This window comes from Cygnus atratus, chromosome 8, assembly GCF_013377495.2.
Source record: "Cygnus atratus isolate AKBS03 ecotype Queensland, Australia chromosome 8, CAtr_DNAZoo_HiC_assembly, whole genome shotgun sequence".
Lineage (NCBI taxonomy): Eukaryota > Metazoa > Chordata > Aves > Anseriformes > Anatidae > Cygnus > Cygnus atratus.
The window spans coordinates 13,576,030-13,592,962 of record NC_066369.1 but is presented as its reverse complement, the minus strand read 5'-3'; the positions used below and the strand labels follow the sequence as shown (position 1 = coordinate 13,592,962).

General features: G+C 35.4%; 1 protein-coding gene across 3 annotated transcripts in view; it reads right to left on the bottom strand.

The window, feature by feature from the left end:
• BRINP3 (BMP/retinoic acid inducible neural specific 3) overlaps positions 1–16,933 on the bottom strand; it is a 252,538-nt gene that overhangs the window by 87,758 nt on the left and 147,847 nt on the right. For all 3 annotated transcript variants that reach the window (XM_035537312.2, XM_050712418.1, XM_050712419.1), the window contains one exon: positions 12,092–12,282. In XM_035537312.2, the coding sequence (XP_035393205.1) occupies positions 12,092–12,282 (191 nt within the window). The remainder of the gene's footprint in view (positions 1–12,091; positions 12,283–16,933) is intronic.

Below are 16,933 nucleotides of genomic sequence, written 5' to 3'. Positions count from 1 at the left end.
GCCTGGAGGGGAAGATATACAAGGAGCATCTGAGGTCACTTGGCCTGTTCAGCCTGGAAAACAGGAGGCTGAGGGGAGACCTCATCATGGTCTACAGCTTCCTCGCAAGGAGGAGTGGAGGGGCAGACACCAATCTATTCTCTTTAGTGACCAGTGATAGGACCCGCAGGAATGGTGTCAAGCTGTGACAGAGGAGGTTCAGGTTGGATATCAGGAAGAGGTTCTTCACCGAGAGGGCTGTTGCGCACTGGAACAGGCTCCCCAGGGCTGTAGTCATGGCACCAAGCTTGTCGGAGTTTAAGGAGAGTTTGGACTATGCTCTTGGACTATGCTTGGTCATGTGGTCTGAGTTCTGATTTTTGTGTAGACCCGTCTGGAACCAGGAGTTGGACTTGATGATCCTTGTGGGTCCCTTTCAACTCAGGATATTCTATGATTCTATGATATATCATGTATAGCATATTGATACAGATAATACAATTCTTATTCAAAGTAGGCTAATATGACTGGCCAGCTTTTTCACTACAAAAATTATTAGAGACTTAGGATTCAGAAATCAAATCTCTGGCACTTATCTTTTAAACTAAATGCATGTGTTGCTTGGCAAATATTATTTGTTAGGGAAAAATATCAGAAAATATTTATTTCTCAAATACCTCAAATACCAAATTGGCTAAAAATAGTAAAGCACAAAACACTGTGTTAAATCTGTTTTGAAGTGTATATGTTTGCTGATATTTTCTATGTCATTTAAGTGAGTTAAAGGAGCAATGTTCATAGTCAAAATAAATGTAAGCACTTATGAACTCTACCCGAATTGTAAGACTTGGAGTACTGGGTGCTTAATTTGATAAATGAGCTTTTATATCATCCAAGCAGTTCTGAGGACTTCATTTGTGGGATTCTCGCAAGATACGGGAAATGTCAGTAGCATTTGGTTCTTTGTCGCCCAAGCAACTTCTGAATTCACTGCAGGGTGGGGTGTTAAGGAAACCTTTCAGGGATTACATAAAACAGCATAAATCCCCAGTGGTCTGAAAAGTAAAATTTGTCATTTACTATGATTAATCTTCATATGTAAATTACTCATAGAAACTTCTCCCACAGAGTTCCTATTTTTGTTCCAGCTGCCAGTCTTCAGGCAGAACTATCAGTGTTTACAGGCTTGTTTCAGACTACTCATAGCAGAGAAAGCACCAGCGAAGAAAGACTGGAAAAGGAGGCATTTTATTTATGATATTAACTTGCTGTGTTAGGTCATCTTTCTGCAATCATGAGCTCATGGTAAATAGTTGACAGTAAATACACTGAACTTTTCTTTGAGGCTAAATTTTATGACAATGCAAATATTCACACAGTTCTAGATCTCTTCTGTGTCTCTACTGATCTCTGAGTCTCTACTGTGAAACAAACAACTATTGTAATCATTAATTTTACCTAATTTAAATTCAGATATCATTTTTTAAGCAAACAGAAAGCTTGCTGCTATGGTAGTGAGCATGGCTCTTGACAAATAAATAAATAAATAAAGATTGGGAAAGGTAAGGCATAAATGAAAGAAACAAATTTGCAGTTGAATTACTATTTGAAAGAAAAAAACAGTTGGTAAAAAATAAACCAACAAATCATAAACTCAGAGCAGTTTTCCCTAAACAGAATAAATTCCCCTTTTTTGTTGTTTTTTTTTCCTCTGAGACCTAGTGTTTTCTGGATAATTCTGTTGTCTTATTGCCTTTCTGCTATAAATTGGAAAGGAGGAGGACTGAATCCAAGTTTCTCAGTTCAGTTGAAATTTATTGGAAATATGAGTTGGTACTTGTGGTTTTTTTTTATGGTCTGGTCTTTCAAATTTAGTCTGTCAAACTAATTGGAAAAAAAGACCATTTATTTCAAACTTAAGCCCTGTCATATATATCCAGGTTAAGGACTGGGAAGTTTTTGGTTATGCTCAACCTTAAATATAGAAACTTTTAATGTCACTCCAAGATTTGAAGATTGTGGAAACTACCTTTAGCAAATGAGAACTGGAAGAGATGTAGGAACCAAACTATATTTTCTTGGTATCCCGTAAAATTTTAATGTATACACAAAAATATCTTACAGAATAAATGCAAGCAAATCTATCCAAAACTGTACTTCAGCTCAGGAAGTAAAACGAAAACTTCAAATAAAAGTTCCACAGTTTATTCAGAAGAACACAAGTAAAACAGAATTCATATGTTTGCATTAAATAATCAAAATACTCCTAAGTACATGCATATAAAATAGTACTCAAATATCTCTAATTTTACTGTAACAAAAGACCATTGTGAAATGGAAAAACAAAGAATAAAAAAAAAATCTTGAGAGGTAGGAAAAACAGCTGGGTGGCAAATTTCTATATAGTCATGCCAATATCCTATATTTTCATTGAGAAATATGAGATCCTCCCCAGTATATATCAACATTAAGTTTGATGGAACATTGTGGAGTTGTACCCTGTTGTTTTCCATGTTTCTGACAGTGAAAATACCTTTGCCCCATGGCATTAAGGACGTTTTCATCAAACTCTTCTACTAAACCTTAACTCATTCACCATCTATAAAGATTCATGAATGAACAAACTGACTGCTTTTTAGAAAGGTTCAGATAGTGAACGAGTGATTCTTGATATTCTTACTTGATGAAGTAGACAAAGAGATAATATTAATATGCAGAATACTGCCCTTAGACTTAATCTCAAGGGGCAATGTTATCATGACAAAGTGGTGTGCCTAGATGAAAAATCCTTCAAATCATCCTGATTTGTGGTAATAGAAGGCCCTGCAAAATATCAAGGCCTGTTCATTAGGCCTTGGATGTGGACAGATATTTCATTAATGAATTTATGTGCAAAAATTGTTTAGAGTACAGAATCTTGTCCAAGGATTTGTTTCATTAATTTCTTTCTGAACCTGATGTAGATGAGAATACCTAGAGCAAAGAATGATGTGTCATAAAGACGAGCACATTTCTTCAACCAAAAGAGACCAAAAAAAAAGAGACCTCGAGCTCCTGTGAGCATGAAAATCTAGAGAGAAGTTCAGAAGAAAAAGAAATAAAAAGAAAAAAAAAAAAAAAGAGATATCATAAGAGATAGTATATAACTGCTTTTACTATGTGCTGTAGACACTTGCTAGCTTCCTATATTTTCATGAAGACCAGATCCTCCCCAGTGTAAATTGACACTGAAGTCATTGACAAGCTTGATTAAATTATCTTAATTAACTTTGCTAATTGTCTTACCATTTTAAGCTCCTGATGCTCTGGAGTTTAACAGTTGTAATGCTTGAATTATTTACCTCAAGAAAGAACAGCATAATATTTTACCCCTGTGTTTGTGTAATATAACAACTGCTTTCTACAAGATTATTTTTAATAGATAAATCTATATGGCCAAATGAAAAAATTTCAAGCAGATTAAAAATTGAAAAGCACAGGTCCTCATGTATATTCTAAATAAATAAATAAATAAATAAAAACTTTTAACATTATCTAAATTGCTATGCTTTATGTGTATTTAGTGTATTCATTTCTTCCAATGATATGTATGGCTCAGTATTGCCATGAATATTGTATTTCAAACAGACAACCAGATTAAGAATAGTCTACTTAAATTGACTAAAATAAGATGGAGGAAAAAAATATTAATGTACCTCTTCAATCCATTTTCTCTATTATCAGTACTATTTTATCATCACTTTACACAGTAAGGATTTCATTAGAAGACAAAGAAAGAAATACGAAATAATTTTCATTTTCAAGGCTCTTTGTACTTCGGAGAAGATATATTCCTTACAAATCTGCATACTAGGTAGGACACTGTATACCAGTGTCCTCTACTTAGTAGGATTATTAAAACTGTTAGAAAAAAATGAACTAGTATAGCTAAGATGCTATAGTACATATTATCATATATTATTATATATATTATTATTTTACTTTTCAGGAAGAAAATATCAAAGGTAGAATGCTGCAGCTCCCCCCAAGAACATGGAATGTAGCTCCTATTTTGTGGGAATTAGAGAGTTAATTTTGGTAATCTGAACAAAGAATATGAAAACTGGTTTGATAAATTCGGAAGATGATGGTTGAGTTTGAATGGAGAAAACCCTGATCTCAATGATATTGATTTGTGCACAGAGAAACCATGTTGACTTCATTGACTTCTATGGAGCTTATTTATTGTGTAAGATTGCACCATGCAAAATAACAAATAATTTTGTTTTGAATGCTTGATTCAGCAAACAAATCTGTAGAACAATGATGAAAACGCCATCGCTTCAGACATTAAAGAGTTGAAAGCACAGTATAGCAATCACTTTACACTATAGAAAGAGTCCTTCCTGGATGAGTTTTTTCTTAAAGGCAGCTTCTGCCATTGCATATATTGATGTTGTAAACATTATAATGCATTGCTTGCATTATATAGTTTTGCTGTCAGAAATGTAAATCCTGCTGTAGTACCAAGTGAAGTCCTGAAGATAGAAATAACTGTGAATTGCATGAGAATTCAATGATATAAGTCTCATTATCAGTTGCCTCTAAAAGATTTAAACATGAAGGATATTTTCAGAGGTGTTTGTATCATTAAATTAATAAGATTCAAGAGGAAGACTAGATTCAAGTTTTAATTATAAACCCTAAAAGCAAAATACATGAAAATATCTTATAAATTCTATATTCCATATAGAATTATATATATATTACATATATTCCATATAGAATTATATATATATTACATATATCCCATATAGAATTTATAAGATATCTATATCTCCTGTCCTGTCCTGTCCTGTCCTGTCCTCTCCTCTCCTCTCCTCTCCTCTCTTCTCTCCTCTCCTTTTTCATCCTGTCTTTTGTTTTTCTCCTTGCTCCTCTCTTGACTAAACTACATAATTAATTTAACAAAGTTGTTCAGTTTGTTATGTTCCATTATGTCTATTCTTGGTATATTTTGTTTTATTCTACTTTATTTTTATTTATTTTATTTATTTTTAAGACTGAAGAATAATTATCTAAAGTCTTTCCAAAGTATATATCATAACATCTCCATTATGTGCAATTTTGTTGCTTTGAAAGCATCTTATGCTGTCACCAACTAGCTGGCAATGTTAGAACTTCTCTCACTCATTACTCCTCTACACACTTTACTGAAAATATAATGAGAAAGTGTAGTCTGTGTTAGAGGCTGCTAAAGCATATCCTTTTATGATTGTCATGTTGCAGCTGCTGTGATGCATGGTGTCAATTATGTTGCTGAATATGCACTCCGAGATTATGTAGTAAAACGTGATTGCATGAGCTTGCCTGCGTGACTCCCTCCCCACCCCCACCCCCCCTTTTCCTCTCACTGGGATAGCGAGGGTCAGATTCTCTAAGGAATTGTGTTGTTTTACACCAACTGAAGAGCTGACCTCCACACTACCTCTGAGGAAAAGCAGATGTGGAGTTTCTACTTAATTAGAACTCTACTGTCCAAATGAATTAAGGTTGTTTTTAATTTTATCACCTTAAACTCCTGAATAAGATCTGGCAATAAATCCCTAACCTTTACAGCTGGTGTATTCTTAGAATTAGTTTACGTCCCTACATAGCAGTCATGATATTTTGTAATGTCTATGGCAAATTTGATCCAAAGATCTCCAACAGCTCCCAGACATAAATGTATAAAGCCTCACGTATTTCAATTTTATAATGAGACAGCAATTCTGTGCTGTGCAGTAGCATGTGGTACTGTGATACCAGAGCTACCAGAGATTGAGCTATCTTCAGAAAAAAGAAGGGATATAGCTGTAGAAATTCAGGGCTGCTCCTGAGCAAATAAACCCTGTTGAGCAACATGATGTAATTGTCTCAGCACATAATTACGGTACTGCTTTCAGGTCATCCCCTCAAAAGCTTCAAAAATTTTGCCATGAGGCAAAACTGTGGAAACATTTAGAGTTTGTCAGGAATTTGACAAGGGCAGCATTTCCACTTTTGATTGCAGCAACTAGTTGAATCCACAGGAAACCACATTCAAATAGAAGGTATGAAAGAAAAATTAAAAAAAAAAAAAAAAAAAAAAAAAGCAGGAAGTATTTTCAGACCAGACAAAGAAACAAACAGTCTGGATTTCAGTCCAAGTTTTGATTGAGAAGCTAATTCATTTAATATTTACGTTTCCTTTCTAGCAGTCCACTGTGAGATGGGGTCATTCATATATAATCAGATATATTTACCATCACAATAGAACACTGTTCTTATAAACTATAGGTGTTTCTTATCTGTTCTGCATATCTGTTCTAGTGCAAATTTCATTCAGCAAGTGTTTAGCACATCCTCTTAACTATCTATGGTCCTATAAGGCTGTGTGCTCTTCTCAACATAGCACTTCCTCAGAGCAAATCCTACATTCAAGAGCAACAGCAGCCAAGGGCAGGCAGTGGTGCGAGCTAATTCTCACTAATAATGTCATTCCACCAAGTGATGCAATTGACAGTGGCTTCCAGTGAACAGGACTTAGGGTTGCTTACAGGAGTAAGAGCTTACACTGCTGTGTCTCCCCATTGTGTTACACTCAGAAAGCAGAAAAACATTTGGACATTTTATTTATAGCCCCCATCTACCCACCATTGAAAAAGTCTCCTAATTAGGTGCTAGGAGAACAGATGCATGATCTCAGGGCAGTACACTGAGGTCACTCTGCCAGTGGGCAAAGACAGAATACTGTCACAGAAGGTGCTAAGGAACCTTGTGACCTTCAAATGTTGTTTACACCATCCATCAATCAGTGAAGGAAAAGGTCAGCCATACAGATAAGGGTTATTTTATAGTGCTAGGTCTCTGGTCATTTGACCTTCCCCTGGACATTCAGTTATGGTTAAATCTTCAACAGATGCAGATTAGTATGGCTGTACAGAGGTAAGAGCATCAGTGAGTTGGAATAGCTGAGAACATTGCTCATTAAACACAAACAGAAAGAAAACCTTTCCTGGCTTTGTCTGTATTATGCTTCCATAAATTTACAGGATTATATAAAACACGAGGAGCACATGCCCCATCATCCTAACATGCATGTTAATAGGGAGACTTACCAGCTGTCAGTGCATCTGAAGAGAAATATTCATAGGAAAAAACTTCTAAAATTAGCATACAAGGGAAGTAATGTTGGATCTGTAATATTTCAAACACAACAGGATGTGCATTCATGTAAATGTATATGCAAATTAGATGCAGCCCTCAGGCTCTTGGCGAGTTTCCAGTGATGCCCTTAAGGCTGCAAACTGTTGATTTAACATATGAGCCTAACTACTTACACTAAAATGAATGCATTAAAATAATATTGAAATAATGTATGTATCAGAGATTTTTAAATAAGGCAAATATTGATATAGGCTCTGGGTAGCTCCCATGAACATTTGATTTCCAGTTGGAAAATCTGACTTGGTGGTTTTTCCTCTTTTTATGTGAAATAAACAATGTCTTCTCAATGTAAAAATGTGAAGCTTCAATCAGTTGTGATAATGTCATTTTTTCTTGTTTTGATTTGGTTTTGGTTTAGTAGTTTTTTTTGTTTGTTTGTTTTTTAAGATAATTATGTCACAATCAACAAACCTGATTATAAATACATTTGATTAACAAACTTGATTTATCAAATATATCTCTTGTACTCCTCTCATGCTGCACAGTAACAGATTTTGGTCTGAATTACAGGTTTGTTTTACACTAGATAAATAATAATTAAGCTTGAAGACTTTAATGTTAATTCTCATTTCCCCCTTCCTAATGTTTTCCTTTCTCTGTAACAAAAATCAGCTTTTCTGACAGAAAACCATAATTATGAAACTTATCAAAATCTTATCTTCCTGATCAGTCCCACAAAATAATGTATTAAGACCTGTAAGAAAATAAAAAAAAAAAAAATCAGGTACTATATATCTCAATGAATTTGAGTTGAAAATATGAGTTGCTCAAGTATTAATCGTTTTAAGTATAAGGGAGAAAAATATTTCATTATATGTGCTTTCCAAAGAGTTTTTGCCATTTTTGTTTGTAATATTTGAGAAAACAGATATATATCCATAGTGATATATACATATACGTATATTTTCTCAGAAGATTGATTGAGCTTGATTATTCACATCTAATATTTGACCTAATATTTGGCTCTGCAGCTCAAGAGACTTAATGGATCCCTCTCAATGTCCCATCTGCACAAAACTTAGACCTTAATCTGTGGAGAACACACTAAAAGAAGAAGCTGGAAGCATTAAGATCTAAATGTACAAACATAAAAACAGATATAGTTTGTGAATGGATGAATTACTCATTGCTATCCTTATATTTGACTGAGCACTGCTATAGCACTTTTGAATGCTCATCTTTTCCTGTCCTAGACAAATCCACCTTTGGTGGTGCTTTAAAAGTAGTTGCAAGTGCCCCTCTGCTCTTGCATGCTCAGTTTTTTTCCTTCTGCCTCGTGGTCCAGTAGAAGAGAGAATATTTCTTCCCATAATATTATCGTGACTTTTTTTTCCTTTTAAATGATCATTAAATCTTATTGATGTATTACCAAGTTACAATGCAACCAAACAGAAAATATCTCTTTCCCAAATCAGTTAGCCTAAATGACAGATTAAATAAGTCAACAGAAAAGAAAAATTGCAAGAAGAGGCATAGAATTAACATAGCAATTTGTTTACGATATATATCATGGTGGAATTTGTAAATATCATCCTTTTTCATTTTAGGAGAAAACATTTTTATTTTTAAGGAAAGAATGTGTCTTCATGATCTAATTTCTTGAGGAATATTTTTAGAGGTGTTACAGTCATCAAGACAGACATTTGAGAACACTACAAACAGAAGAACATGGTTGTGCAAAGTTGTTTTTAACTAAAGTTTCAGTTTCAGATTGCCCATAGTTACAGGAAATGTGAAAAACAAACAAGCCAACAAGCATATATAGTATCAAATGTCTCTTGATTGTTTTGGAAGTCCAAAACTCCAGGAACACCTTTATGGCAGAACATTAACATTGATAAAGAAACCCAAACGATTAAAAGATTGTTTTAAACTGCATGAATTTGTATGCAGAGGTAATGCAGATGTTCTTTGCACAATATAACGTTAATTCATATTCATGAAAACACTGGAATTGTTTACAGACCAGCAGCCTATTTAATCAAGCATCATGTCTCCAAACATGATCAGAAACCTGTTTCAAAAGGTAAAAAATGCACTACAGTATGTAGTTATATGATCCAAAGAACCAAAGGTAAGGATAGTTTTATTCCTTACCTTTGGTTCTGGATGCTCATTTGCGCACTGAAGCATTGTATTTTATCCAGAGTACTGTGTATTTTGATTTGTGTTTTGTCTTGCCTGTTCCGATTTTTTTGTTTGTTTGTTTCATTCAGGTACACATTCCCAAAAGGATAGCTGAGTTTTTCCTAGTAAGGGCATGAGTAATATGAAGCATATTAATATTCTCAGTTCTTTCTTCCTAAATATAAAGAACTCTTTTAGTAGAGTAGAATCTAGTACACAGCATATTAAAAAGCCATCCGGAATCTAACTAAAATTGACTGATAAAAAAAGGGAAAACTAACAACTCAAAAAATAACTATCCTTTTAGTCTTTTTCTTTTCAATTAAATGAAGTTTTATGTACATGCAAATGGTGTTTAAGACATGGAATTGCGATCTGGGAGTGAATCATAAATGATAGTGTCAAATACTAAATAGATTCTGAACATAATATTTTTTGTTAACTAGTCAGCAATCAAAAAATGATTGTGTATTGCTCGAAAAACTTATAAATTTCACAATTTCAGAGATTTTTAAATGTGGGGAAAAAATCATCACCTGCTCCAATACCTTAGTATTGGATTTGTCAGTAGGGAGTTATGGCGAAGTGAAGGAACATTTCTTGGACTGCCTTTGCAAATCCTGTTTTACCTCTCATGAAGAACATTTTGAGCAGGGCTGTGGAAAGCAAGGCAGACAAGGCTTCTGTGAATTAGCCCACGCAGAAGTTTACAGGCTAGGTTCACTCCCCTCCCTGGAGCAGTCCAGGAGGGGAAGGCACAGAGATGGGTGATGGCCCTCCCTGTCCTCAGGTCCAGCAGGCTGTTACTACTGCCAGATCTGCCCCCAGGTTTAACCGCAGGGATGGTGAGATCTGGCCCTGCAAGCCTGTTGTCTAACTCAGTTATTAGTACGTTTTAATAAATAATCTGGAAATATTATATTTACACCATGGATCTGGACCATTATTTGATGGCTTTCCAATGTAACCACTGCAGTGTTTCAAAAATCTGTATGGACAGAGAACAAAAAAATGCCTTCTCTGTCTGCTCGTGTTCAGTGTTCAACCTAAACAGGTTTTTATGTTTAGTTAAGTGTTCTAACAATAGAAATCTGTAATGCAAATATTCCCAATCTCAATGAAAGCAAGCTACAAAATGAGTGTTTCATGTATCAGTACTGTTGCATCTGATGTGAAAATCATTTTCTAGAGACCTGCTGCAGTCAATTACCCAAATCAGATTGGCGTATGGACTACAACTTGTATTTGTATCCATCTCATGAACAGTGGGGGTGTGTAGAGAAAACTTGGTCGTTTTGTGGTATTTGTAAAAAACATTCGACGTGTGGAACATTCATTACCTAAATCATTAGCAAGCAGGGTTTAATTTTGTATTATAGCACAGAATTGCTTTAAAAACGCAGCTAATAGGAGACATTTCTTTCACAGATTGCTTTGCTTCTGCATTTCTATATTCTAGCACTTTAGTTACTACCTTTTCCTGCCAATAAATTATCTTAACAAAGAAGGAAAACTTTGCCTGTGCTTCGACGGAAGCAGACTAGTTTTAAAGGTTGCTGCAGATCTGCATAATGAATGATGAGATTGCAGAGGTAAGTCAGATCAGAGGGATAGGTAGTAGGACAGTCTGCAGCAAGATTCTGTGATCCAGCAGGCAGCCCCCAGATGAGATTGGACTCTGTGTTGGTTCTGCTGGGTTTTCATCTGTTATGCCTGAAGAGCCAAACACTGTCTAGCACCTGCGGATGACCAGCTCTGAGCTGAGGTTAGTTGCCAAGATGGATGGGACAGGGGGAATATCCTCTATATAACAGCAGACAAATGAAGTGGTTGCTGCCATGCATTCTGCATGTATGTAAAGGACCCAACACTCCCAAGGAGGTAAATTTATATTTACTTAAGTAATAACTACGGTAGCTGAAAAGTACAAATTGGCTTCAGATGGTCTTTAATAAAGACCCTAGTTACCAGTGGTCTGATCCAATAAATGCAGTGGATTCTAAATCACATCTTACATTAAAAGCCTCATAATTAATGTGCTTTCAACTGCAAGTTGCATTTTGATTTGCTCTTCAGTTCTGGAAATGGACTGAGAGCAGTTATTTCCAATATGAAACATTCAGCTAAAGATTTGCTCAAAAGAACAGTTGTTGCTTTACATAATACCTGCAGAGACACTGATCTTAGCCAAGTATCCTCTAGTGCTAAGAATGACCTACTGCAGTCAGCAGATTGGGTATTTTAACTGTACCAAAGCAGTTCCCAGCAGAAAATAGGATGTGCCTCCACAGTGCTGTAGAACCAAGAGCTCCATTTATACATATATATTTGAAAGATCAGTAAAAATTAATTCATGTCAATCATAAGAGTACACTAAACTATATTTAAAAAAAAAAAGAGTGCAAGGGAAAACATAAACTATACGTACCTGTAGGCAGATATAAGTCTGGCTATAAATATGATTGGTGAACACACATGTAAAGATTGTCTCAATGACCTAATACTTCTGTAAGGGACATTTGTAGCATTAAAATTATATGATGCTCATCGAGAGTACTATCTTTAGTGTGTTAGACCCCCCTCTTAACTGTCTTCTTCATTATAAATTTAATGCTTTGATTCAAGTAAGAAAATGGTTAGGACAAAATTTGTTATTTTCCTAATCAATCTTTTTTTACTAATCAAAACATCTCTCCTGAAAAGCAGCTAGTGAATCCGGAAACATGTCTGAAGGTTTCTCTCAGAGTACTTCCCGTACCTTTATGGCAGTGGAGGCTATCTGGATGTGGTGGAGTCTGCGCAGAGTGCTGTCCCTGTCAATGAAGTAGGAGGCTGCAAGCTGGTGCAGAGTCTCCAGAGTCACTGCAGAGCTGTTGGTGCTGGGATCACTTCCTTCTGACCTCTTGCTCAGCTTCCTTTTGTCCACAAAAATTGTGAGTGACTCCTCTCCTGAGTATGGAAACAGAAACCACAGCATTCATCAATGACATCATCTACAGCTCTTGTTTTACCAGAAATAAGGTGGCAAGCTGTTGTTTTCCACAGCTGTTAGATAAACACCCTGGTGTCATACTTAGGTACTTTAGTGCCTAAGTACATGCATGAGAACTTCCACGGGTCCAGTGGTCTGACCACTATCAGTGTTTATCCTCCCTCTCTGATATTTCTGAGAATTTATCCACCTTTATGAAAGTAAAAAACACTTCCTATTTTTTCCATATGAAGCATCTCTGAAAAATCAAATGAGAATTACTGTTCCTTTCTTTTTTTTTTTAATGAATTATATGCCTTATAAGAATAACAACAATAAAATTGAACATATTTATGCCCAAAAAGCAGTGAAACCAGGGATAAATCTTCTACACTAATTCCTATTTATCATTTATATATAAATATTATGTAGACTTCCAATCTTAATCATATAAAAAATGTGTCTATACAAGGTTGCTCAATACCTTCTTTTTTTTTTTAGTATTTAATGTTAACATAAAATGAAACCAAAATAATTCTTGTGTCTTTTTGTTGTTTCCTTCTTCTAAAATATAAGTCTCATTTGATTTCAGAAAAAGAAAGATAATACCTTCTTATAACCTTTATAAACCGTCAATATGTTTATGCTGTGTAATCAATTCAGTAATGATAACATGCTTGAAACCTGATTTAACAGATCTCTTAAACCAAATTCATATCATGAAAAAGTATAAAAATATATAATCAGAAGTTTAATCAGTTTCTTTAAAAGCAAACAAACAAACAAACAAAAAGGGCGAGGGGGTGGGGAGGGGACAAAAGTAACGCTTTCCTAACTTCTAAAGCAGATTTGTTCTTCCAAAAGCAAATAAAAGCTCCAGCATGTTAGGTTGTGGTTTTCTCAGTTCTATTCTCTCTAAATAGACATGGGCAAATACTTGAGTTTAGAAACTTTAATTCCCATGGGATAATTAAAACAAAAACAAAACAAAATCTCATTCATTTAACTGAGCAGGTTCTTAAAAACATTTTAAGTGTTACTGGTAATGTTAAATTTATAAGGAATATTCTACATTAATTGTTTACTTTGTGGATATTTTTTCCTGTATTTCAGGCTAAACAAGAATTCATTCATTTTGTGTTTTATTTAGACAAAGCTCTTTTCTTCAGAAAATTAAATAGACAAATAATTTATTGACTCAATATTTTCTTCTGTGCAACTTATGTAAAAAGTAGCTATTAAAACACTTTTCTCATTTTCCAAACCTTTATTTGGTAGGCAGCATTCTTCTGTGTTAATTTGCTCAAGAGTTAATAAATAATATCATTATACCCATATTTTAGGTGCCGAACAGCTCCGCAGAATGCTGTTTCCTCACTCCTGGAAAGGAGACTATGCTGATATGACCTGACTTGCCACTCGCTCTAGTTTCATTGCTCATGCATCTGCTATGGTGGCATTTTGCCCATTCAAGGGAAATGATGGCAATTTCAGATGGGCTTATGTGCCAACAAATATAGCTGTAGAGGGATACTGTGTAGGACAAAAACATGACATCTTATTTAAAAGGAGATAATTTTGGTGGTGAGCAATGTTAAATGAAGAACTCATGTCTCTATGCAGAACACATCTGCTGACACATTACACACAGCTACTTCTGCTTGAAAAAATTCATTTGTGTTTGGAGAAAGAGTAATGTGTTCATGTTAATCAGTCTTATACTGTTTCCCAGTCTTTCACAAGTTCAGAGGACAGGCAGGCTCTTCAGCCCGTACACAGGCAAAACTGCTGTTATCCAGGATTCTCTTATCTAACTAGACCTGCTGGGCTTGCCCAGTATATTCATTTTGTCCTGGAAGGGACAGCTGCTGCCCAGAATATTCCAGCTGAAGTCTACCTCATTTTTTTGCCACTCTGTTTATGCCTCCCCTCCAGTAGTTTCCTATTGGGTAATATTTTATTTTATTTTATTTTATATTGTTTTATTTTATTTTATTTTATTTTATTTTATTATTTTATTGTGGTTTGTTTGTTTGTTTTGGTGCATGCAGTCATCGAAGAAGGTTTTAATTGCTTGAACTCCAAAAAACAGGAATCAAAACAGCCTCCATAAGTAACAGGATTTCACCATCCAGTTACCTAATCTGTCTGCTCTAATAAATAGACATGCAGTCACATTTTATTTAATTGATGCCAAAACCTCCTGCAAAGCAGACTAGGTTCACTTGGCAGGAGAGGCATAAGCATGTTTTATGAGCACAGGCGTGTGTGCCACATTTTGCCACACCACCCTGATGTGAGATGGTGCGGATCTTGTGGCCAGGTGGGCCATTACCCACACTGGGATGTTGCCACCCTGCCTGCAGTGAGCAGAGAGCTGGAGAAGCACAGAAAAGTCTCATGGCTGGTGCCTTGAGAGAAATTTGCCATCAAAATCTGCTCTAGGTTCCAGCACTGTTGGCGTTCAATTATGGGTATGAAATAAAACCTGCCTTTTCAAAACTTGCCCTGTGACACTAGTCACAATATGAAACGCCTTTCTGAAATGAAGAGCGATGGAGTGAGCTGAAATAGCAGCAAGGGGCCATGGGCTTTGTGCAGCTGTTTGTGGTGCTTTAAAGACACAGCTGTATCAGAGCAGACAATACCAGAACTCACAGGCAGTAAACACTGAATCAGAGGTCAGTTCAGGCAATGCAAAAAAGGTGTAATTTTTCATTAGGAGATTTCATTTGCTTTTCTCCTTTTTCCAGGTGTCTCAACTAATGTATTTAGATTAAAGCAATTATTGGAAGCTCAATCAGCTTTCCACTGAAAATCTGGACAGTAGAAGGAAAAAAAAAAAAATGGGGTTCTTTATGTTTCACTGGCCAGTGAATAAACTTCTGGATTAAACGCAGAGAGCCCTTTTGATTGATCTGTGTTAGAGATTAGTAGGGACAGCGAGGCTGTTTCCATCAAAATCATCTTTCAACAGAATGCTGATAAGCTTTATTATTAAAACAGAGTCTGTTTATTTTTCTCCCATCAGAAACAGTTGCTCTCCAGGGGGTGAAGATCAGAGTAGTGATAAAAATCCTCCCATTTCCAAAAAGAACCTTGAAAAAGAACAGTGTTGTATGTTGCTTTGTTTTGTTTTTATTAGAAAATGTCAAGAAAAATCACCTTTGAATCTCTTTACAGCTATCACATCATCCTATCCTCATGGTATTGTTTGACCCCATACTTACTGCAGCAGTTGCCAGTGGGTACGTTTTGGCAGGCAGGATCCCCTGCCAGCATGCTGCACTCATCCCCAGCCCTGTAGTCTCTGTCCCTGCTCCCTAACAGATATGTTTTGTTTCTCATGCTCCGTAACTGAATTGAAATGATTTTGAATGTTTGTTTTGATTTAGATCACATTAGATTACATTACAAGGTTGAGCGAAGGCACACAGCCGGAGTGAAGGGGCCTTTGATGTAAAAATGAAGGAAGCTCTTTCTCCTCAAAAATCTGTGCATTGTTCTTGAATGGCATGCCAAACTAATTCATCACTAATATTCTCAGGCACTGTGGTGCAATCAGATACATTTCAAAAGTATTTGATGTTCAAAAGGCATCTTGCATATTCAGGAAGTATTTCATCTTACAGAGCTGATATAGCAATTGCTAGATAATGGATTAAAGTGGACTGAAAAACACCATGACCTCCACCATACTTTGTTACTTGGGCTCTACCATGTAACTGGAGAGTTGTAACAGGGTTCCCTTTTGCACCCAGAACTGTTGGCTTTGTAAAGTAATACCATTGATTCATGTTTAATTACTGGGAGACAACTTGAATTTTAAATTTATTTAGGAAAAGTTAAACCCATGCCAAAAGAAACTCTTCTGTCACATCTGAAACATGAATGAATTTTTTTTTTAATTTTAATTTTTTTTAAAACTAGTTATAGGCTGAAAATGGCCGAAAAGACATCCAGGCTTTAGCTAAAAATTAACTGTAATTTTAGAAAACTATTCAAGGTTGTGAATTTTAAAAAATGAAATGGATTATGGCAGGGAATATGAAGAAAAAGTGGTTATTCAGCACTGGATCCATACAACTGTGTCTTCTGTAAGCTCTAAAAGCAGTATTCTCTCTACTTCACAAAATTCAAGAGTCAGTTTACTTCACTTTCTCAGGGTTAAAAGAGATAGCATAAAAACATTTGGTCATCCTTACAAAAAATCCTCACATGATCCAATGACTGGTTCAAGAAATTAGCAGACTTATATGCTGATGCTTTATTACCATGTAGCTTCTGTCATTGATACGGATATTCCCCTTGGGGACTGGGGACTGACATTCACCCTACAGAGTGACCTTGGCACAGTATATACTAATGTCCCTGTGAGCCCTGGAATTTGCAAGCCTATACCTTAGCCTATATATTTCTTTCTTTCTAGGTTTATTTTTCAGGATTTTTACTTATAAGTTAAATGACTGAGTTGAGAGAAATATTCTATGTGCTGTTTTTAAGAAATGAAATAAGTATGTAGAAATTTACCTAGACAAATAACCCATTAAATAAATAATCCATTTATATATGACTCCTAAACAGCAGTTTATAAATGGCATTCAGATATCAGAAATTAATTCTGTGTGT